The sequence below is a fragment of the Myxocyprinus asiaticus genome, chromosome 19 (genome assembly GCF_019703515.2).
Source record: "Myxocyprinus asiaticus isolate MX2 ecotype Aquarium Trade chromosome 19, UBuf_Myxa_2, whole genome shotgun sequence".
Lineage (NCBI taxonomy): Eukaryota > Metazoa > Chordata > Actinopteri > Cypriniformes > Catostomidae > Myxocyprinus > Myxocyprinus asiaticus.
The window spans coordinates 849,558-874,594 of record NC_059362.1 but is presented as its reverse complement, the minus strand read 5'-3'; the positions used below and the strand labels follow the sequence as shown (position 1 = coordinate 874,594).

Genomic DNA, 25,037 nt, shown 5'->3' with positions numbered 1-25,037 from the left:
GCAAAGCCACTTTAGTTGACCTTTTTGAAAATTAGGATAAACTTATATCAAACGTAAAGGAAACTAGTTTTATCAAGCTGAGAGACCTAATGCAAGAAAGTTCAGGAATCAGTTTCACTATATTTGTTTTTTATTCACCAATCAATGTTTGTATGTACTCAGGGTTATGAGGGTTACTTTTGACATGTATTCCACTACAGATTACAGAATACATGCTGTAAAATGTCATTTGTAATGTATTCCGTTAGATTACTCAAGGTCAGTAATGTATTCTAAATACTTTGGATTACTTCTTCAGCACTGGTAGATTTTTTCACTTGTTTTGACTATAAAAACTCTGCCAGTACAGTAAGACAAAATACACATGTAAAAAATACATTCTCTGAAAAACCTAAATATCTTATGCCGTGTTGTTTCTAAAACAAGATCAATCAAATTGATCTTGTTTTAAGGATTTTTAGATATTTTTACAGGAAAACAATACAAAAATTATCATCAAGAATACGATTTTTGCCCTAATATCAAAGGTCTTACTAGAAATAAAGAAATTATGATCCAACGGGAATGTGATAGTGCCTGGTAACGTGTGCATGTAAAATGGCTAGAAATATCATTTTATCTTAGCGTAAAGCTGACAATTTACACAAGGTTTATTTCTATTTCTTCTGCTCCAAACTTACTTCAAACGTACTTCTCTGTCTGCTCGTATGAATGTAACACATCATAAGAAAGTGTTTCACCGCTGTTCAAATGCACTTTGGATCGCATCATTTATATGTATAAATGTTTTCCATCCGAAAGGACTAAATATTAAATGAAACAAATGACAATAAAATACAAAGTAATCTCTTCAGTAATCAAAATACTTTTTGAATGTAACTATTCTAATTACCAATGATTTAAACTGTAACTGTAGTGGAATACAGTTACTTATATTTTGCATTTTAAATACGTATTCCCGTTACATATATTTCGTTACTCCCCAATCCTGTATGTATGTTAGTATGCTACATATTTTTTAACAGTATTAAAGTTGCTCTAATTCTCGATTTCAGTCATTTTACTTGATTTTACAACTGAATTGGTCAATTAATTGTGTCAACCACATGCCCTGTCTCCAAACCCCACCCTCCAAAGACATGTCAGCCAACCCGATGTCAGGAAAAATGATTGACAGGCAGAAAGTGTTTCTGATTGGTTAAAAAAGTGTGGGCCTCTCCTTCCATTACTCTTATAAGAGTTTTTAAAGGGGATGCAAGGCAGTAATGCAGCAATATCATTTACATGTTAAGAGAACCCATATGAGAAAAAAACATTTCAGTTTTTAAGAGTCTGATGCAAATGAACTACACATCCTCACTGCTGGTTCAGGATTTCTCTCTCTGCCGGTGGGTGAATGTTTGCTTCAGGTGTGAATTGGCTTCATAAGAATCCATTGTTTCAATTCAAAATGTTAATTGCGGTGAGAAATTGCGGTGAAAATTAGCATTTGGTGTGCATAGGCCTTAAAAAATCTGTTTTCTCAAAACAAGTGCTCTGGGAATGAAAATCTCCACTTCCACTCAAAGGCATCATTTATGGGTGGGATGGGTGGGACATGTCCCCAATACTTTTTGCCGTGGCTAATTTTGTCCCTACCACATTTTAAAGTAGCTTTTGTCAGGTAGGTGTCTGATGCTGAAGAAACATCTCCAGTTCTGAGCAGGAGTTTCCATTTCATGATCTGCAGCTGGAACGTGTTATTTTGAATGTTTTGACTTCACCATGAGACCAATCATGTATTTATCCACAAACTAACACCCCACCAACAGTTAGAGACATAGGATAAAGTTATCAAATTAATTATGATAAATATTTACTGGAGCACTTGAATTGGTCATAAAGAATGATTATTTATCAAAACAGTAAAATATTATTTGAAATGATCTGTGCATAACCTTAGTTATTAATATTATGTATCTATATAGCCTATACATGTCTTATTAATATTAATGAGTTTCATGACGTCACAACAGCACCCCCACCCCAAAAAAAGAAAAACTGTCCCCACCACTTTTAAAACATTGTGACGCCCTTGCTTTCATTAAGCACTAACCAACCATTTTAAATCGGTTCTTGACCTTTATAAGAAAGACTTAACAGACGGATTTATATCATATGTATGTCTTGACTGCCTGATTTGGCCGATCAACAAAAAACTGTAAACCTGTGCATAGTTATAGTCTTAGCTATTTCAACAATATTTTCTGTAAAAAATCTTTTTTGTAAAAAATGTTGGTAAAATGAAATAGAGCATTTAAGACCAACGTGTTTAAATCATTAGTGTCTCTCTCTGTGTATTACTATGTTCGACGAGTAACTCGGAAAAGCTGTTGTTATGATGAAAGCAATAAAGTGTCTTGTTATGTCTGATAAGTGTGCGCATTGTTTGTGTCGTCGCTCCGCCCATCAGCGGAAGCTTATAAAAGAGATCCGCCCGCACCGGCTGAACGGGGATCATTCACTGCAACCTGATTGACAGGCGCCTGTTCCGACTCTCTGTCCCGCCGCAGAATAATGACTTTATTAGGACGTTTCCGGTGAGTTTACAAGCGATGACACACCGTGAAACTCCCGCGAACATGAGCAACTCGCGCACAGGTAAAAACAAGTCTATAAAGAAATCATTCTTCAGTTTATTATTAGTCTGTACATTTTTCTTTCCTAACTGTGTGTTTCTTAAACTTCAGGCACTTTTGTGGAGAAAACATGTTTGACACTCTCGCTAGTTTCAGTTAACATCAACAGTGTGTGTACGTGAATCCCAGGAGATTTCCAGCACATATCAAATTCTGTATTGTGTTTAATACAGTTCTGTGCCGGAAGTGACATGTTTAACCTTTATCAAATTAAATGACCGCATAGCTAACGGTTTATTAAATCCCATTTTCACTCTTTGTTTGGTCTCATATTTCATGCTCTTCACACTTTTGTCCACTTGGTTAACAAGTACACTAACTTTGATAAAACTTTTTTAAGGGTGAAATTGTTTGGTGTGGTGGAAATGACGTCACAACTGTGGGACAGTCGTAATTTTTGATACACAATAAATATTGAAGTGTTTATTTATTTCACTCTTTGTTTAGATGACCATAGTTTTAGTATTTTTATAGGTTAATATTGAAAGTCTGAAGACTAAAACAGTCAAATCTAGTCTTTGAAAAGTACCAAAATAAATGCAGGTATGTTAGAAGTCCAAGTCAGTTTTAATGTGAAAAGTGATGTGTTAGTTTGAATCCAAATCAACCCATGGGACATGAAAGTGCCTGATGTTGCGCTGAACACTACACGACTGGTGGAAAAACTCCTTAGACTCACAAACCAGATGGAGAGGAAAAGGGTGTATGATTTGTCCAGCTTTAAAGTACAAATGTTTTTCAGAGGTCCAGCGGTCTCCCCCCTCCTCAAACCTGCCCGCAGACCACGTGCTGAACTCTGGAGCGGTCATATTCCCCGGTAAAACTGACTTGAAGTGCATTATCCAAGAAGATGTAGAAATGCTTTGTGTGATCTGGTCTTATAAGAATGTCTGTGTCGACAGGTGCTTTTGATCAGCACGGATGTCCTCTGGTTATATTTCCTGTTGAGTCTCAATGTAAACTATCACAGGAGGTCAGCAGAGAAGAGGTGTCCCACTTCATACACTACTGTCTGCGCTTACACAAGTACGGAACAACCAAGTCGCTTGTACACAAGACTCACACACACATATTTACTGTCAGGGGAAAATCATGTCAGAGCCCACTGTCTATCAATGTCTTTTATTGGATTAAATATTGTGAGAAAACTCTTTTATTCCAGTGACACCCTTGAAAAGGTTTTTCAAATTAGTCCAAATGTAGTTTGAGTTTAGGAAAAATGAATCTTAAACATCTGATGTAGTTTTCCTTTTATTATTTTAACCTGGTTTTTGCCATGGAAATATTAAGAAACAAACAAGTACGGAACACACAAATTAAAACGCTCATCTTTCTTTCACTCTCATGTGGTTCCTGAATGACTTCTGCTTCTGTGGAACACTAGATGAGAATGACCAAGCTGCTCTTTTCCATGCAATAAAGTGGCTTTACTGTCAAGCTCCAGAGAGGACAGAACAGTACCGTAGAAGTAGTCCAAGTTTTCTGAAATCATATGTGTGAGGAACAGACCAGATTAAGTCATTGTCCTCTGAAAACCTTCAAAGAAAGATTTGAGCTGCAGCCGAACGAGAAGATTTTCAGTGAATGACAAATTGTTCCTCACACAGAGGTGTCATATGACCTTTCAAATCTAGATCAAACTGTTTTCACCTGTCCTACATTTTTCCATTTTCAGTAAAGGAGAGGCGAGTCTGGTGTCTGTGGTGGTCGATTTGAGGCAAGCTAATGTCACCATTGCACGGTTCATTGGCGAAGCACTTCTGTTATTAGAGGTAATCATGACCATGATTGTCTTTTTCTGTGATCGCTCATCTAATATCAGCATTTGAGTTTCTATAATGGACATAATTAGTCTTATTAAAAGGACAGGAGAGTGAAGATGACTGTTCATGTTGGATTCATTGGAAGCTGTTTTGTTTTTAATCCATTTATTCAGCTTCAGTCTATAGTTTTGTAAACTATGAATCCAACTATCTGGCATCTTTTCATTTATCTGTATATATGTAGTTTAAATTGAAAGCTTCTTGTGTAGCTGTAACCTGGCTAATACTCTTAGCATGAGCCCGTTTACATGCACCAATACACAGATAACTCCCAAAAATATGATTTAAAAAATCTGCCAATACGAGAAAACCGCGTTTACACGATTTGAAATATTCGCGTTATTGTCGGATTTTTGACCTCGAACCGTGAAGAGGCGTGCACACAACACTTGCATACATTAGATAAGTCTGTGAGAGTGCCAGTAAAGGTGTTTACATGCAACACGAAAAATCAACCTGTGTGGACCAGTTTATTCTTAAGGTGTTTACCACCCTGCACAATAAATAAAGTCATTTAATGCGTTTACGTAAGGACGTGCATCCATATTTAGTGAGGCCAAGTGCATATTTTTTTTTACCAACATCTACACCAAACACTGGATCAAAAGGCAGCCCTCATGTGAGGATTTTGTTTCATCGGTTGAGTTGGGGTTGAGTGTGTCTGAAGAGAAGTGAATCCTGGATCTGTTTGGCTTAAAGGAATGTTTTGGGTACAGTACTAGTTAAACTCTATCAACAGCATCTGTAGCATTATGTTGATTACCAAAGAACATTTCAACTATCCCAGTTGAAAAAAAAAAAGTAAATGAAGCTAAAGCTGCAGTTATTTTTAAAAACACTTGCATAGCTTCTTAATGCATGTTATTTGAGCTGTTGTCCAAAGTCGTCTTTTATCAGTCAGACTACTTGTCTAGATGGATCAACGTGTGGTTACGTTAACGATGTACTTCTTGTGCGAGGAGTTTGCTTCACGTCAACAGAACTGTTGAATAGTACAGCTTTCTGCATGTTGTGCAGCGTTACTGTATATTTACCCGTTTCAATCGTGATGGTAGTTGAAACGTTGGATAAACCGTATTCAACCAGTGATGCTTCAGTTGAAAGTGTGATGAGTTGAAATGATTTTCTGTGGTAAAGGACATTCAGCCACAAATGCTGTCAGTGGAGCTTAACTTGTAATAAACTGAGAAAAGCTCTCTTTTCTATCTCTCCCTCCAAGAAATTCTAAATTAGTCTTTGTGATAATGTCATAGAATTAAGTTTATATTGTGCAGTTCAGTCCACATCTAAAAGCCATTTTTCTCTTTAAGAATGATCAGCAATGGAAATCATTAGTATATAGAGAGAGTTCACTCAAAAATGAAAATTGTCATAATTACTCGCCTCAGTGTCGTTCCAACCCTGTTTTATTCCACAGAACACAAAATGAAACGCAAGGAAAATGTCAGGGCTGCTTTTGTCCCATACAACAAAAGTGGAATGTGATGCGCACTGTCAAACACCATTGGCTCTCGTGTGTCATGTGACTGACTGTGATGCACTTAATGTGACCGCAAATGAGTTTTTTTTATTTATTTTTTTATACACTTTGGTGGAGGGGAAGATTATCAATGAATGACTTCCATTTCAGTCCTTACACAAAGTTAGCGAATAGCTTAAAAAGAAATGGAATACAGTACTCCAGTCGTACAGATTACTTTAGTGATACTTCAATGGTGCTTTTTTTGTTGTTGTTCAAGTTTGGCACTGGCATTATAAATCACCATAAACTTTCGTTTTATGGAAGACAGATGCTCGGACATTGTACCAAACATCTCCTTTTGTGTTTCATGGAAGAAAATACAGGATACAGTTTTTCTAATATTTTGCAACTTTCTGGTTTAGGAGTGAAAGACTGTAGTGTTGCTCTTGTGATGAGGTTAAAATGTTGATGAGCGAGTGCAGCGACGGAGAGAATCACATGCTCGCTGTGGGTCACAAGTCTGCTGTTATCTAATAATGCCGTTCGGTGTTCTCCTCACAGGGTCATGAAATACTCGCACACTACACATCTCATTTCATTGGCTCTCATTCATTGATGTTAGGGATGGATTTCTAAACGTTGGCAACTAAAATACAGTAAACGACGAATCGTGTCAAAGCTAAATTTGATATTTTGAAATTTGTGGCAATGTTTCTGTCCAGGTGATCATAAATGAAATGACCTGTCAAACATCTGTTTTTTTTTTTCTGCAATATTAACAGGGTTAGATCCTTGAAGTGTTCAAAGTGCTTAAATTGAGCTTTTTAGAAATGTAAGTACTGGAATAACTGGAAAATTACTTTGTGGAAAAAGTGCTTAAAGTGAAAACAGTGTAATGTGTGTCCAAAGACGAGATCCACACTTTCCATTTTCAGTGAATATTGACTCCTTTTAATCCCCTTTCTGAACTATTAAACATTTACTGTTGTGCTTTTAATAACACTAGACATCGGTTCTATTCTTTATTGGATCTGTATAAAAAGGTTTCACCAGGAAAAATCAAATATTATAGTTTTTGTTTGTTTGTCTTGTTTACTTTTAACTACTTTGATCTTGCCATAAAAATAGCCATTGATGCTGAAATGACGTTAAAAATAATCTCTCTGTTCTTTACAGTCAGTTGTTGATCAAAAAGTAAAAAAAAAAAACATTCATTTTAATCACATATAGCACCCACACGAAGGGCCTCATTCATGAAACTTTCGTAAATGAGTAAATTTGGATTTAATTTGCACGTAAAATGGACCTTCCCGAAAACTTTCCGCAGGATTCACAAACGCTTTGTACTCCCCAGATTTGTTAGTAAACCATGTGTATGTTTGTGAATTCCAAACATTCATAAATAGGGGGTGTGTGCACATTCATTCACAATTATCATAATCCACACTCATGAAAACGCCATACAAGGAAGGCACCAGACTCGCTAGTAAATCCTAGCAAATAGGTATTAACTTTCTCTGGTTCAGTTCAGCACATCGCCAGCATCATTTGTGAAACTTCTCGGGTAAATCATTATGTAATAATAATATAATTGAAACTGGAAGAATTTTCAGATATATTAATTGAATGCTTGAAGATCTTTGGCCGAAACACTGTAAGATGCAGGCCTTTTCAGTTTTTTTCCCCGTTGTATTGTGTACGAACCTGCCCGCAATGTGTTTATTTAGCCTATGGATTTAACAGCATTTGCACTGACCATACGTTATCAACTGAATGTGATTTACCGATGCTTGTTAATTGATTAAAAAAATAAATAAATTATAGGGCTCACATCAAATTAAAAATGTTTTTATTCAGATAAGATTATTATTTGAAATTTGATCAAGCATTTTTCTAAAAACTACAATTTGTCACTTTGTCTATCGTACATTAAATGTCCAAAAATGTCCAAAACCTGTAAAATAATGGACATCCTGTTTGCTGATTTAACACCCTTCCGGTTGGTGTAGTTTTGCAGGAGGATCATACATTCGGTGTATATTGTTCAACCAAAGAAGAAAGATGTTTTAAAGCAGCTGGGGAAAATACTGACACCAAATGGCTCCAAACAGCATAGACCCATCCTCTTCAAAGTGAGTTCATGATGATGTGTGGCTTAATTAGAAGACTTCAAACCTGACTTTTCTATTTCAACCTTCTGAATCTTTAGAGCCATTTGTTTTAATTGAATGTTCCAGGTTAAAGACAAGTTCAACTCTTTAACATTTGTAACTTGCTGTTGATTTAACATATAAATACAATTTTTGTTTGATTTGGGGGGGGGGAAAGAACAGATTTATGGTTAAAGGAATGTTTGTCTTTTTTTTTAATTTTTATTAACCATTTTTATTGATTCCATGCAGCAAACCATAACAGAAAATGCAACATCGAACCACATGAAATCATAATTTCTTTTTTTTGTTTCTAACATTAACACCCCCCCCCCCCCACACACCCCATCTGACACAAATAAGCACTCCAGTGGTCAAAAGTCAACTGACAAAGACACACAAATAGACAACAAAACAAAATATTTAGAGACATAAAAATAAAATAAAAAATAAAGAATAAAGAATAAAAAAAATAAAAAAACACTAGTCCCTCTCCGCTGCCTCTCCCCGAGAGCCCTCCAAAAAGGCCAGATAGCCGCCCCACTTCCTAATGTAAATATCCATGTTATCCAGCCTTCTATACACTATGTCCTCAAATGCCGCCACCCTGCCCAACTCGATGCACCACACACGAAACGAGGGCGCACCAGACGACCGCCATCCCCTGAGGATTAACCACCTGCCAATCATCATGCTGGTCAGGACCCAGCTCTCCATATATTTATCCCCCACATTCAGGACCGCACCATCCCCCAAAACGCACAATCTGGGGCAAAATGAAAACAGTGTCAACCGCTTCACATACGAAGCTCTGAACCCTCAATCAAAACTCTTGGATCTTAACACATCCCCAAAAAACATGGGATAAGGAATACACTGATGCCTCATGACCCTTTCCAAAAGCAGTAATCACCCCTCCCAGAGTATCTGCTGCTTTAGAGGGGTGTATGCTACTCCCAAAAATAGTACAGAGCAGGTAGCACAGCTGTAAGTACCTAAAAAAAAAAAGAAAAAAAACTGAGATCTGGGAATCCTAATATATTGAACCATGTTTTCAAAGGATCTCAACACTCCACTCTCATATAGGTCACCGAGCGTATTAACCTCCCTCACAATCCACTCAGACCAGCAGAAAGGGGACTTAATAATACATAATTTGGGGTTCAGCCATATGCTCAAGGCAACATTTAAATAAATGTCTGAATTAAACACTCTAGACACTTGTCCATACTGCATGCAAATGCGAATGAACAGGGTGTGACTTCTCCGGTTAGTTTGATAGAAAGGCTTTGCAGTGGCAAAATAGGGGCAAGAACTTCCTGTTCAATACAAAACCGGGGGGGGCTCTCTCAGGTGGAAGTGACCAATGAGCCAAATGTCTGAGACCGAATGCATGATAATAAAACAATCTTGGGTAGGCCTAGTCCACCTTTATCAGTCGGCCTATGTAATTTATTGAAATGTAATCTGGGACGTTTACCATTCCAAATGAAAGACTTCGCTATGCTATCAAATTGCTTAATAACAGAGGGGGACATCTACAAGGAGAGATTGTAGCAGGTAGTTGAATTTTGGAATACAATTCATTTTAATAACATTAACCTTCCCAATCATAGATAAATGTAATGAAGCCCACCTGCTCACATCGCTCAAACCTTTTTATTAAATGTTCAAAATTAACTAACTAAATCACACACTTTTGCTGGGAATAAAATAGCCACATATTTAATGCCCTGTTTCGGCCACTGGAAGGCACCCGGCTGAAAAGCCGTTATTGGGCAGTATGCTGTCAGAGCCAAAGCTTTGGATTTAGACCAATTAACACTGTATCCTGAGAACTTTGAAAAGGAATTAATAATTCTGTGGAGGCAAGGCATAGATCTAGTTGGTTCAGAGACAAATAATAAAATATCATATGCGTAAAGCAGAAGCTTATGCGTCATACCTCCCGCCATCACCCCTTGAAAATCATCCTCCTTTCTTATCACGGCTGCTAATGGTTCCAGGGCAAGACAGAACAATAAAGGGGAAAGAGGGCAACCCTGCCGGGTGCCCCTGTCTATCCAGAGTAAAATAATCTGAAATTCATTTGTTTGTACCACCGCTACCGGATGTCTGTAAACTTAATCCATTCAATAAAAGTATTCCCGAACCCATATATTTCCAAAATCTTAAAGATAATCCCATTCTACCATATCAAACGCCTTTTCGGCGTCAAGTGAGATGGCCGCGACTGGAGTCTGATTGTTCACCACTGACCACATGACATTAATGAAACGCCTAATGTTATCGGAAGAGCTACGGCCCCGAATAAACCCCACGTGATCTATATGTATAAGAGATATCATAACTTCATTGGTTAGCCAGAATTTGACAATTTTTACATGAAAATTGGACTAACTTTTACACTCGCTTGGATCTTTGTCCTGTTTTAAGAATCCGACTGATCCGGGCTTATGTCATGGTTGCGGAAGCTTTCCGTTCTTTAATGATTCAGTATAAACTTCTAACAAAAGTAAAGCCAGTTCTGTAGCATAGAATCTAAATTCAGTGGCAAAACCATCTGGCCCCAGAGCCTTGCCAGTAGGTAGGGCCTTAATTACCTCGCCAAGCTCCTCCAAGGTTATCTCAGAATCGAGGGAATTTTTTTTTGTTTCTCAATCGTCAGTTTAGGGAGTTCTAATGGTTCCATAAAGTTTCTAATATCTTCATCAGTAGACGAAGATGTGGAACTATAAAGATCAAGAGAATTCTTTAAAAGCATTATTAATATCAATGGCCGAGGTAAATATTTCACCACCAGCAGATTTCACTGAGGGAATGGTAGAAAAAGACTCTGTTTTATATATTTAGCCAAAAGTCTTGCCCTGAATAGCCAAAACTCCACCTTCTGTGACAAAATAGTATTATATATGTATTTCAATTGGGTCAATTCCCTGAGGCCATTAGAGTTCTCGAGCTTTGGAGTTTTTGGTGAATGAGGCATACTGTATGATCCGACCCCTAAGAACCGCCTTAAGTGCCTCCCAAGCCACGCCCACAGAGGATACTGAGGACCAGTTGGTCTCCATATAAACATTGATTTCAGTCTTTAACATTTGTTGGAAATCAGGATTTTACAAGAGGGATACATTAAAGTGTCAACTATGATTTCTTTTTCTCCATATGTTGCAACACCTCTAAACACACCAGGGTGTGATCTGAGACTAAAATGTTTCCAATTGAGCAATCCACAACAGATGAAATGAGGGACTTAGATATAAAAAAAAAAAATCTATTCTAGAATAAATCTTATGGACTGATGAAAATAATGTATAGTCGCTCCCAAATGGGTTTAAAAGTCTCCAAATATCCTGTAAGACCAAGATTTTTACACATCCTGTGAAGCGTTGATGTTGCTCTAGAGGACTTACACACTTTTGCTTCACTATGAACAAGGATTGAGTCCATCAATAAATTAAATTCTCCTTCCAATATTATATCATGAGGGGTGCCAGCGGCTTGCAACATCCCTTCAAGATCTATAAAAAAGCCCTGATCATCAACGTTAGGTGCGTAAATATTAGCCAAAATAAGACTTTGTCCCTCAATTTCTCCTAAAACAATAATGACTCTTCCTAATTTATCTTGAATCTGTTTAAGACATTTGAATTGTAGATGTTTACTTATCAGTGTAATGACTCCCTTGCTCTTACTTGAGCCAGCACTAAAGAAAACATGTTCACCCCATATCTTCCCAAATTTTTCAGCTTCCTGCGGGGAAAGATGCGTTTCTTGAAGAAACACAATAAAATTTCTTACGTTTAAGAAATAACCTTGCTCCTTTTGTGGTGCCCCAACCCGTTCACATTCCATGTGGAGGGAGACAATCCACTCATTAACATCTGACATTTTGACATATCCCAAAAAAAGAGATTGTCAAAATTAAAATTATAAAGACCACATTCCAACATTAGTGCAACAATCAATCCCCGAACTTCCCCCCCCAAACAAAACAAACGGAAAAAAGAAAAACTTGCGCATTAACCCCGCGCACGACCTTGCCATCGGAATGCTCAAGTCCAGTGCTTCTATACAAATTTTGTGAGGCAAAATTACATAACAGAAAATACTTTGCAAAACAAACTCCAGCCAATAGAAGGCATAAGCACAAAGAACAAGCAGATTCATCCACAGCTGTCCCGAAGGAGTGTTCCTCCACAAAACAAACTCCAGCCGCTAGGTGGAACAAACACAAACCGAAACAAAAATGGTGCCCAGCTTCCTCAGACAGCCAAGAGTAAGTACAGTGAGTCAATCCACTCACATGAGAAACACCAAATGGCTTACTCGCTCCAATGTTTTTATGAAGGACAGTGATTGCTCGGGGCATTAAAATACTTTGCGGCCATCCTTAGTATTTATACTCTGTTTGGCCGGGAACATCAGTGCACAAGCGATCTTCCGTTGATGTAAAAGTTTCTTACATTCCTTGACTCGATCACATTTCTCTCTTGTCGAATTCGCAAAGTCTGGGAACAAGAAAATGTTGTGATTCTTCCAAGAAAGCTTTTCTGTGCTCCTCGCGTAACAAGATCTTTATCGGATGATCTCAGGAATTTGGCCAGGATTGATCGGGGTCTGTCTCCCCCAGCCGATCTACGAGCCAGAACCCTGTGAGCTCGCTGTCGAGCAGACCCGGGAAGAGCCTGTCCAGGAACCCCACCACATCTCTGCCCTCCTCTTACTCAGGAGTTCCAACAATTCGGATGTTATTCCTGCGGCTCCTATTCTCAAGATCTTCAAGTTTTTCAAGAACGTGTTCCAAATCAACTTTGGTCACCTGTGGATTATCAGATAATTCCCTCTCCGATGACTCCAGATAATCGATCCGCTTCTCAACATCTGCCACTCTTGCAACCAACTCGGAGAATTTTGTTTCCATCGCTGTAATCGATCGACATGTAACAGCGAGATCTAAGTCAGCAACAACTTTTGTCAGGATCACAAACTTGTTGGACAGTTGATGCTGAATCTCTCCCGCCGCACCGTTCAAACAGAGTCCCTGGTTCGCAGGCCCATCAGAGGTTTCAGCTTGAGCACGTAAGTGTCTTAATATCTCCAGAGCCCGAGGTTTTTGAATTTTTTGACATTGACTTCAAAGAGCAAATAGGTAGCAGGGTGTATCAAATCTCAACGGATTATAACACAAAAATAACTAAACTAGCAAAGTGTGCAGAGCTCGTTGCCTACACGTCCGCTCCTCGCGTGGCGTCACATGACTCCTGGAATGTTTGTCTATTTACACAAAGTGCAAATAGCAAACCTTTTTGGCAAAAGCTTTTTTTACCATCTCCACCCACTGTTGTAATACAAATAGCATATTACTTCTATTTATACTGCATGTAAAGAATCAATCACTATTTGCATTTGGTGTAAAGATGTTATTTAATTAAATTACACTTGGTGTAAACAGTATCACTATTTAAACTGTGGAAATAGCACCTACCTTCTATATGTAGTGTAAATAGCATATGATTTTTTTTTTTTTTTTTTTTTTTTTTTTTTAAATGACATTTGCTCCCTGGAATTGGGTTTTCAGGGGCATTTTCACTTTTTCATGAAGTTTGTCCAATAATTCAGTTGAATCAATTCATTTAAATATTGTTGTTATCTGGACAATTATAGCTTTCATCTATCAAATAAAATATCCACTTCATATTAGCAACATGTTCAACACTCATCCGAGACTGAGAATGTAAAATGTATCAGTTGTTAGATTGCAGATAAAAGGGGAAGGAATTCACTACTGGGGCTTTATTTGTTTTTATTTTGCCCTCATATGTTTCTTTTGGTGGCATTTTTGCCCCAAGCCCTGGTTATTTTCTGACCCTGGTGCTGATAAATCTGGCATGGTTTCAAGAAGTATAGCCATAAGATTTATTGCTGATAGTAGAGCTTAACTTGTGTTGAACGAGGAATGGAAAACTTCAATGTCTGTGTTCTTGTATTTGACAGCTTGTTTTCCTCAAAGATGTTTTTGAACTTTCCAACTACATCGACAAAAGCCAGTTAACATCTAGTTTAGGGGGATACCTCCTATACTGCCATACCAGTTGGGTTGTCTTCATTAAGGTAGGTGTTTATTATTGAGCAATAACTGCAGGACTCGGGCATGTATTTAAAAATGTCATTGAAAATATGTGTGCATGTGTGAGGATTGAGTGTCTCAGTGGAGCTGTAGCCTGATAACTTGAATCATATGATTTTCCCATAAGCCCGCTATTCAAATCTGAACACACACACACACACACACACACACACACACACAAACCTCACATGCGCCCACATGCACACATTGCATAATTGACTAAAGCGTTTGTGTGCATTTACGTAAGAGCTTGTGTTAGTGATGATGTTTGATTGCTTGAGTCTGTCCACCAGCACAATAGACCACAACAAGGTCTTATGATCAGCCATAACAGAGTAGGTTTAGATAACAGGATCACTGAGCTCATGTATTCACTTTATTTCAATGATGACAAGATTGCTGCATTTTTAAAGGGATAGTTCACTCAAAAATGAAAATACTGTCATAGTTTATTCACCAATGTTGCTTCAATCCTGTATGGCACAAAAATAGACGTTCAGTCTCAGTCACCATTCACTTTCAGTGCATTTATTTTTGTGCAGTAAAAGTGAAGGGTGACTGTGTCTAATATTCTGCCCAACATCTATTTGTGTTCAACAGAAAATCTTTTCGTAAACTGGTTTGGAACATGAGTTTTTTTTTTTTTTTTTAAATGATGAGAGAATTCTAATTTTTGGGTTTTATTATGTGTGTGTTGTGTGGTGACTCAGTGTTTGAATGGTGAGAGTATTAATGAGCACACATCTCTATTGTGTTCTCTGGAGACGCTTGAGCGCTCGAGACAATCATCTGAGATCATTAGCATGTGAAAGGACCGTACGCTCGCTTTCATTCGTGTATTTGCCCTCACCGTCACATGCGGACTCTTTCTGGCTCTTTCTCATGTCTAAACTTTAAGAGTTGATTTTAGTTTTTGACTGAAGTCAGTGGATTGCTGATCAAATCCATCTGATGGCAGATACATATACAAAATTGTGGAAATTAAATCAGCACTTATTTTACTCGATATTTACTGTTTATTTGAAACATCGGAGTTCATCCATTGACTGCTGTTGGTAGTTTGGATCATTATCGGACACCGGGGAAAAAGAACTGCCTCATGAAACCTGTCAATGTCTTGTTCCTGTTATGTTCAAAAATTAAGAGACAAGAAAGAAATAGTATTTTGCAAATAAAAAGACTTTTATTTTATTTTTTTTAGGGCCATGAGGACATTTAATTGGAACATTTTCATGACAGTTATGCACATTTTACACTCATTCACTCTTATTACCATAACACATCTGGACATTTGACTTATACTATTCCCTTTTGTTTGGAATGATGATTCTCATTATGGTTATGCAAATTATTATTATTTTTTTTTATACTGTATTCTGGTACTGGGAATTGGGGGTAAAATGTGTCATGAAAATGTCACAATACAAAAGATCTAAATGGTCCTCATTTTCTTTATCCTATACTGTGTATGTATATATCCATTGGCAGCCAAATGTTTGGAATAATGTACATATTTTGCTCTTATGGAAAGAAATTGGTACTTTTATTCACCAAAGTGGCATTCAGCTGATCACAATGTATTGTCAGGACATTAATAATGTGAAAAATTACTATTACAATTTGACAATTTCAGAACTTCTTAAACTACAAAGAGTTCTCATCAAAAAATCCTCCACGTGCAGCAATGACAGCTTTGCAGATCCTTGACATTCTAGCTGTCAGTTTATCCAGATACTCAGGTGACATTTCACCCCACACTTCCTGTAGCACTTGCCATAGATGTGGCTGTGTTGTCGGGCACTTCTCACGCACCTTACAGTCTAGCTGATCCCACAAAAGTTCAATGGGGTTAAGATCCATAACACTCTTTTCCAATCATCTGTTGTCCAATGTCTGTGTTTCTTTGCCCACTCTAACCTTTTCTTTTTGTTTTTCTGTTTCAAAAGTGGCTTTTTCTTTGCAATTCTTCCCATAAGGCCTGCACCCCTGAGTCTTCTCTTTACTGTTGTACATGAAACTGGTGTTGAGCGGGTAGAATTCAATGAAGCTGTCAGCTGAGGACATGTGAGGTGTCTATTTCTCAAACTAGAGTCTCTGATGTACTTATCCTCTTGTGTAGTTGTACATCTGGTCTTCCACATCTCTTTCTGTCCTTGTTAGAGCCAGTTGTCCTTTGTCTTTGAAGACTGTAGTGTACAGCTTTTTGTATGAAATCTTCAGTTTTTTGGCAATTTCAAGCATTGTATAGCCATCATTCCTCAAAACAATGACTGACTGATGAGTTTCTAGAGAAAGCTGTTTCTTTTTTGCCATTTTTGACTTAATATTGACCTTAAGACATGCCAGTCTATTGCATACTGTTGCAACTCAAAAACCAAACACAAAGACAATGTTAAGCTTCATTTAATGAACCAAATATCTTTCAACTGTGTTTGATATAATGGCAAGTGATTTTCTAGCACCAAATGATCAATTTATCATGATTACTCAAGGATAAGGTGTTGGAGTGATGGCTGCTGTCTAGATTTGATCAAAAATGACTTTTTTCAAACAGTGATGGTGCTGTTTTTTACATCAGTAATGTCCTGACTATACTTTGTGATCAGTTGAATACCACTTTGGTGAATTAAAGTACCAATTTCCTTCGTGTGTGTGATAAATATCTTATGCAGTGTTGTTTTTAAAACAAGATAAAAATCAAACTGATCTTGTTTTAAGGATTTAAAATATTTTTTTTTTACAGAAAAACAGTGCAAAAATGATCAAGAACAATATCAAAGGTCTTACTAGAAAAAATAAATTATGATCCAACGTGAATTTTCTTGATAAAAAAATGATCGTGCTTGTAAAATGGCTAAAAATATCATTTTATCTTAGCGTAAAGCTGAAAATTTACACAAGATTTATTTCTATTTCTTCTGCTCCAAACTTACTTCAAACGTACTTCTCTGTCTGCTCGTATGAATGTAACACATCATAAGAAAGTGTTTCACCACTGTTCAAATGCACTTTGGATCACATCATTTATATGTATAAATGTTTTCCATCTGAAAGGACTAAATATTAAATGAAACAAATGACAATAAAATGCAAAATAATCTCTTCAGTAATCAAAATACTTTTTGAATGTAACTATTCTAATTACCAATGATTTAAATTGTAACTGTAGTGGAATACAGTTACTTATATTTTGTATTTTAAATACGTATTCCTGTTACATGTATTCCGTTACTCCCCAATCCTGTTTAAAGGTCACACAATCTTTGACATCAACAACAAACATATGGCTAGGTGTGTTAAACAATTTTAATGCATGACGTGGAGGCGAAGAACCACCAAAGCTGCCTTTTGAAGTGCATCAGAATTGTTGGTAAATACTTAAAAGCATTGTAACAGAGCCAAGTCTCCATTTCAAAATAAGAGTCCCTGGATGTTTCAGGCTTGTAAATAATGCGTTATGCACAATCTCCCCCCGTTTTGAACTCTTGAAACCTAAGAAAACATTTTAACATTCTAAAAATCAATTATAAATTATTTTAAACCTATTGGCCGATTAATTGGGTATCTGCCTTTTTTAATCACCTTTTAGTAATTGGTATTGTTCAAATCCACTATCGGTCAATATCCACTTTTCAGCTAACAGTACAGGGAGATGAATCACTGAAGTACATTGAATGTGATGCTGGTGTTTTTAGTAGTTTGTGATCCAGAAGTGTTTGAACTATTTGTCTGTTTGATTGTACAGGAGATTGATGGGTTTGTGCAGGAGTTCCTGTCTGTGGTGAATAGACTGCCATCCTGTATCTCGACTCTGCAGTCGCTCGCAAAACTACCTGTACCTGCAGACCATGAGCGACTGCAAAACTTTTGCTCTGTGAATGAGGCCCGATTCCGGCATCTCAGGAGGTATCTGGTTTTTTGTCCCCCCCCCCCCCCCAAGATTCAATTATTCAAAGTTAATTAAAAATGCAATTCACACTAAACAATTAGTTGAATAAGCCTATTCTATGATGAACATGTTTTCAATTCAAAAGTTCCGAGTCATTGAACTCCATGACTGAATATTTATGAAAAGGCAGATTTTGTTCAGGTCAAGTGGTGTAACCCTGAGAAAATCTCTTGAAATCAGTGACTCAAAAATTCATGATATTTCTAAAAAAAAAAAAAAAAAAAGGAAAAAAAAGAATTGCCTTATTAAAAAATGTTTGAAAGCTTTTTTTTTTTTTTTTTTTTATGAAGTTGCATACTCTTCACATGTTTTCGAGGTGCAAGGAATCTATTTTTATACCCTTTTCTTGGTTACACCACATGACATTTTTGAAGTCATTAAAAAAAAAAAAATTGTGTATGTTATAAATTTTGTGAAACCAACATAGACTCAAAGATTACATTTATACGGCCTTGACTTGTGTTTTACACTATTTTTTACAAATATTTCTATCTCCAACTTTATTTCTCAAGAACCCTTTTTTAATTAGATTTTGTTTGGTTTTTGCTTCATTTTGTAGTAGCATTTTTGGTTTGGTTTTTGTTTTGTCTTTTGCATGCGAGGCCTGATTGAAGCAGCTGAGGTATGTTTATTTTATTTTTTGTCTTTTAATTCAAGTAATTTTTTGCTTTGTTCTGCTGTTGGCATTCTAGCTAAATGTCCATCAGTACATACCATTCACTAATCTTTAAGGGATTTTCTCAGAGAAACTTACTTTTGCTGTACAAAGGTGATTATACTTTGCAGCATGGAAATGCATGTTTAATTACTTTTTATAGCAGTTTCTGCATATGTTTTACTTCCGTGTGTGTGTGTTCAGGGATCTTGGTCTGGATGACTTGCTGAAGCACTGTGAGTGTTTATTGAAGAAACTGCATTTCCCTGAAAATGAGCCGTGTTTTCACGCAATGGCTGGAACACTCCTCTTTTCGCACACCGCACTAGAGATGCTCCACAACTACAACCGGTGTGTACAACAGCCCTTTAATGTTGTACGGTAGACTTCAAGAACATTTGTCTATGTATTTAAATGTGTATACCTCTATACGGAGCATTTGTGGTGTCTTTTGCAGGATAACTGCAGCAGTGGAGAAAGTGGAGTTGCTGTGGCAACAGGCCTTTTTCAGAGCTCGCCTTCAATTACAGATCCTTCATCTACAAAGAGAAGCGCAACAGGTTAGGAACAAAAGGAGCAATATAAATGTTTACTTCAAATATATCTGCTTTAGACCTGAAGTTTGTGCATCTGTAACCATTCTTTTATTTAGATTATTCTGAATAAAGCTGTTTTTAATTGCTCAGTGAATCATTTTGTTTTAGACGTTTACTACACATGATTAATTTCAGCTGCAACTCTTCTTTCAGATACAAGAGCAAATTATTGAGTTGCACAGGGAGAAGCTGCAGCCCTACAGGATTCATGTGTCTCGAGATGCCCACAGTGCTGAAATACTGAGGCTGGAGTTTGAGGGTTCAATATACACACATGCAATGGTACGCAACAATCCTCTACAATGAAGTAAATTCAAACCTCCCAGTCTAAATGCATCTGATACCACCAGTTCTGATGCCTTTTGGTCCATTACAGACCAGGGATCTTAAGTGAATTATTCATGTTATCTGAAGTCCTTTCATAAGTGTCTGCATTCAATGAGAGGCGGAAACCACACGAATGTCCTTGAATCTCTTCACAGGCACTAGTTCGTCATGCTGAGGACGTCATTCACACGTTCACTGAGACCATTCCATTAACAGAGAGCCGGCCCAGAGAGCAGTGGGTGGATGATCTGGAAAGACTGAAGGAGAACCTCTATACTGCTGTTCAACGTCCTTATCAGACTCTGAGAACTGTGTCAAACTTTCATCACACCTGTAACAGAGTATGTGCTACATACCATAACTTTTTACATGGTCAATATATTGTGTGCATTTTAGAAAAAATGCTTCCAAAGTTGAAGTTATAAATCACTATGTACTACCTGTTCCTCATGACATCATACTGAAGAAATGTTTTGCTCTAATTTTAATAGATTTCTATAAGATTTTCACTTCTGTGATAACGGTAAAGGCCAATTCACACTGCCCCAACAAACTCCAACAGTTGTTTATATATATATATATATATATATATATATATATATATATATATATATATATATATATATATATATATATATATATATATATATATATATATATATAACTTTAGAATGTTTGAAGTGTTTGTGTTTGTTGGGGCAGTGTGAACTGGCCTTAAGGGTGCTTCTCAATCAACTCCTTAGTTCAGAAGTCAGGGCACTGATCAGTGAGTCGGCCATTTATTAGGGCTGTCTTGATCGCAAAATCGTTCCAGTGCACTGAGATGTTTGCTCCATAAAAATTCCCAGAATGCACCGTAAAAACCAGGGAGCATTGTTGCCCACTATGTTCCCTTAAAGAAAATGTCATGTCTTGAGTCTTGTCGTTAGAGAACTAGTGTAAGTCTAAATATAGCTGCAAGCAGCAATAGTCTAAAGCCTTTCCCTAAGCACAATGCAAAGAGCTCTGGCACAATAGAGTCACAACATTTATACCAGCTGAAGTGGATATCGAACCGGGGTTCAACCAGTCCTTTGAACTGAAGCCCAGCGCTCTAACCACTGTGCCACAAAATTGATGAGGCTGACTGACATCAAAGAGACATTATTGGTTGAGAGTAAATAAGAGTTACAGCTTAGTTTTTTTTTTTAAAGAATTACGCAATAATGTACAGTCTGCATTGTAGTAAGCACAATATGAAGACACGGAGATTACCAGAAGCACAATTTTTAAAACCGCTCTTACCTGCACTTGAACTCACGACCTTTTGACCTGTATTCCAATGTTTTAACCACTGAGCCATTCAGTTAACACAGCTCAAAAGTGCCAAAGAGACATTCCAAGCTGAGAGCAGCAGGTTTTAAATAATAAATTAAATTTTTTTATAAATTTCTAAATGTATTTATTTTTTTAATCTGTTGCATTTGATTTAACAGTACGTGTACAAAGCGTTTTAAATATACATTACTTTTTCATAAAATTCTAAATGGCGGAGGGGTTATATGGCTGATGTTGGAAAAATATTGTTGAAATCCTCATGACCCAAGGAATCCAAAGATAATAATTTGAGTACAAATGGTTCAGAAGTTACAGGCAAGAATAGCCAATTTTGACATTTCTTGACCCATAGGTGGCGCTGTCACCAAATTTAGCATGTTAGCTCAGGTCATGGTCCTGATGATCCATACCAAATTTTGAGAGATACAGCCTCAAATCCATTTTCACATCAACCTCATTAACTTGACTAACACGTTGGCATAATTTCTGAACGGTAGCACAAATTAAAACGATTTAAACGTCAATGCAAGATGGTGGCCACTGTAATGGGCGGAGTTTTAATGTAAGGTCCATTTGAATCAAGAGGAGAGTAATCAGACAAAAAAGAATGGTGTCTCTAGGACAAATGGATCAAAAGATGCATGCAAAAGAAAATAGAATTTTTGAACTGGTGGTGGTGCTATGGAGTATGACCTAGAGACCCCAAATTTTGTATAAGGGCTATTCATGCCCACCCCTATCAGTGTGCCAAATTTAATAATTTTCCTATGTACGGTTCATAGGGCTGCTATAGACTCCCTGCCAAAAGAAGAATACTAATGGATACAATAAGGGCTAGCCCCTTCGGGAATTAGCCCCTAAATATATCATGTCAAAGCCTCATTTTCTCTGTAAAAGAATTTATTTCATGATGTTTGTAATAGAAAAACAACCTTTTAAATATTAGTTGTTAGAGGAAAAATACACCTTTTTGTGTTTCTTTTTTCATTTGTCATTTATCTTTAACAACAACGCTTTGTTTTAAAATATCTACAAAGAAAATGCACAATAGTGTCATTTATAAAGTTGATTTAATACCAGCTGTGTTTGTTTATTTTTTTTATGGCTTTTTTTTTTTTTTTTTAAGAACAAAGAAAAGAAACTACATATAACAATAGTTGCCAGACATTACATATTTCTAATCAGTTCAGCAAAACATTACATCGTTACTCATCAGGTTTTTATGTACAGTTTTTTCCTACGGAGAACATAGATGTCCATTTCCTCCATTTGTTCTCAGAAACTTGTTTTTGAAGTCGGAGTGTATATATGTGAGTCTTTCCATTTCTTTGACCTCTGTTATTGTTTGTAACCACTGTTCTTTAGTGGGTGGGTCTTTTATACCATTTCCGGATTATAGCCTTAACATGTTGCCAACACTATCTTAAACAGATATCTGTCATCCTTTTCAACTTCCTCTGGAATGTCCCCCAGAAACAAAACACAAAATGTCTTTGGTATATGGAGAGTGAAAATATTGTTAATAGTAGACCATATGTCTACTAATTCTTGTAGTGACAATCGTGTCAGATTCTTCCAACAAAATTCACGCCACAATCTTGAGCTTGTGGAGGTATGTGAAATAGTACATTTTATTCCATTGGTCAGGAGTCATGGTAATATCTACCTCTTCCCATTTCAATCTTATATATTCTGTTGAACATCTCCTTGAGTTATTTATCTTGTGGTATAATTTGGATGCAGTCCTATTAGTACCTTTCTTGTATGCTTGTATAATAATCTGTTCTGTCTGATTAGGCTGTGCATTGTCCTTTACTTAAGTAATATTGGTGTACCTGTAGGTATCTGAAGAGATCTTAGTTAACTAGGCCATATTTGTCCTTTTAAGTAAACCGAGTTAATGGATTAAGATGGTGGATCTGCATTTGAAAGGTAGCTTTTTTGCCTATTAATGCTTGAATTGGCATCCTTGAGTCACTATTTCCTTCCATTTTGTCTCCACCTCTAAGTCGCACCAACACACCAGTGGTCTTAATTGTGCGGCATAGTAATAATTTTTCAAAGTGGGGAGTGACACACCTTGTTTTTATCGAGTTGCAGAGTTTATCTAATTCTTGGCTTTTTCCCTTTCCAAATGAATCTCAAAATTTGTTTATCCCATTGATGGAACTGATTGCTATTTCTACAGGAAGCAATTGGAAAAGATATAGCAGTCTTGGGAGTACATTCATTTTTATGCTTTCAGTTCTTGAGCTCAAGTCCAGATATGGTAAAGAGGACCATTGTTTAAGATCTTCTTTAATTTTCCCATTTATGATCTTAGTTTTTCTGGTACATCTTTGTTAAATCATGTGTTATCCATATTCCCAAATATTTATTTGAATTTTGATTCCAATTCAAATTTAACTTATGCCTAAGGTCCTTTGTTGGATTGAAGCCGAATGACAAGATTTGAGTTTTCTGGATATTTCATTTATATCCAGAGAACTGTCCATATCTTTCAAGATCAGACAAATTAAGTGATGTATCTGGATTAGAGAGGTACACTAATATTTCATCGGCATATAACGCGATTTTATGTTCCACATTATTAATAGTAATCCCTTTTATTGTCTTCTCTGATTGCCTGGGCAAGAGGCTCAATAGAAATTGCAAATAGTAGGGGAAAGGGGACAACCCTGCCGAGTTCCCCTTCTAATTTGATCTTTTTTGTAAGACAACAGTTTATTTTAATTCTAGCTTCTGGTTTAAAATGTAAAGATCAAAAACTTCTGAGTTTTCTGAATCCGATCTCTGTAGAACCTGGAATAAAAAATCCCAGTTCAGGCAATCAAATGCCTTTTCCGCATCTAGGCTGACTAAAGTAGCTTTAATATGATCTTTTTCAATTTGCTGTATTACGTGAAACGTGAGTCTGCCGACCTCTAATAAATCCTGTCTGCTCTAGCTCTATCAAGTCGGGTAAAAACGTCTAGAGTCTTTTCGCTAAAACGGATGCATATAATTTATAGTTCACATTCAAAATTGACACTGGTCTTAATGAGCTACATAGGGTTCTGTTCCTTCCCTCCTTGGGTATAACTGAAATGATTACTAGCTGTGTTTTAATGCATTCAGTTTTTTTCAGTACCCTTGCCAGTGCCCGAATTAGTGTTCACGATAGACTTATTCATGACATAAGGAGCTGATTGAAACGCGGTAAATCATTAATTTAGTACAAATGTCACCATGACTACGTTCACAACACAGGTGAATATGGCCCAAATCTGTTTTTGTTTTTAACTCTTATGTGACCCAGATCTGTTAAGTCGGATGACCGTTTAAAGAGCCACAAGTACATTGAATCTGACTTAAAAATCAGTTCTGGGCAACCACACGGTCACTTGTGGAAATAAATCAGGTTTTATTTTTTTTACACCATTATCAAAACATTTGTGGTTTACATGCTTTATTTTCCCCATGTTTATGTCTGTTTTGGTTCAGAACATTTTAATGGAGTCATCTGAATTCAGTTCCTTTTTTTTTTTAAGGATGAAAAAGTTTTAGGCTTCGGTAGTTGAGTTCAGCAATCCGTTTTAATTACACATCGTAAAATATGTGCAGGAAAAGATGTCAGACAGAGCTATATTTATCTAACAGTGCACTTTACTCACATCACTTCCACGGAAAACAGTTTCTATATTTCTCTAAATGTCTCGACATGAATGCAAGCAAATCTTAAATCAACTCATCTTGCATTATATTCCACCATACGACTGCAAATACCAAAAGCTACATTAGCCATCAAGACATTGATAAAACATGTTGCCATTATTTTTGTTTAAGAGTTTAACTATAATGTATTTTACTATAAATATTATAATGCCAGGATTTGTTGTGTATGCGGATCAGTTTAGGAGTGTCAGCTACATTTTAAAATGCTGTGTGAACAACCTTGGAAAAACTGAGTG

The 25,037-nt window shown here is 36.8% G+C and overlaps 1 protein-coding gene across 7 annotated transcripts in view; it reads left to right on the top strand.

The window, feature by feature from the left end:
- The first annotated feature begins 2,486 nt into the window (after positions 1-2,486).
- LOC127410271 (POTE ankyrin domain family member E-like) overlaps positions 2,487-25,037 on the top strand; it is a 39,342-nt gene continuing 16,791 nt past the window's right edge. For 3 of the 7 annotated variants that reach the window (XM_051645456.1, XM_051645450.1, XM_051645454.1), the window contains exons 1-11: positions 2,487-2,640; positions 3,421-3,495; positions 3,581-3,704; positions 4,354-4,450; positions 7,973-8,095; positions 14,111-14,227; positions 17,989-18,149; positions 19,052-19,198; positions 19,305-19,407; positions 19,597-19,725; positions 19,926-20,111. In XM_051645456.1, the coding sequence (XP_051501416.1) occupies positions 2,595-2,640; positions 3,421-3,495; positions 3,581-3,704; positions 4,354-4,450; positions 7,973-8,095; positions 14,111-14,227; positions 17,989-18,149; positions 19,052-19,198; positions 19,305-19,407; positions 19,597-19,725; positions 19,926-20,111 (1,308 nt within the window). In that variant the 5' untranslated portion in view covers positions 2,487-2,594. The other 4 variants (XM_051645451.1, XM_051645452.1, XM_051645453.1 and 1 more) reach the window with 4 other exon arrangements.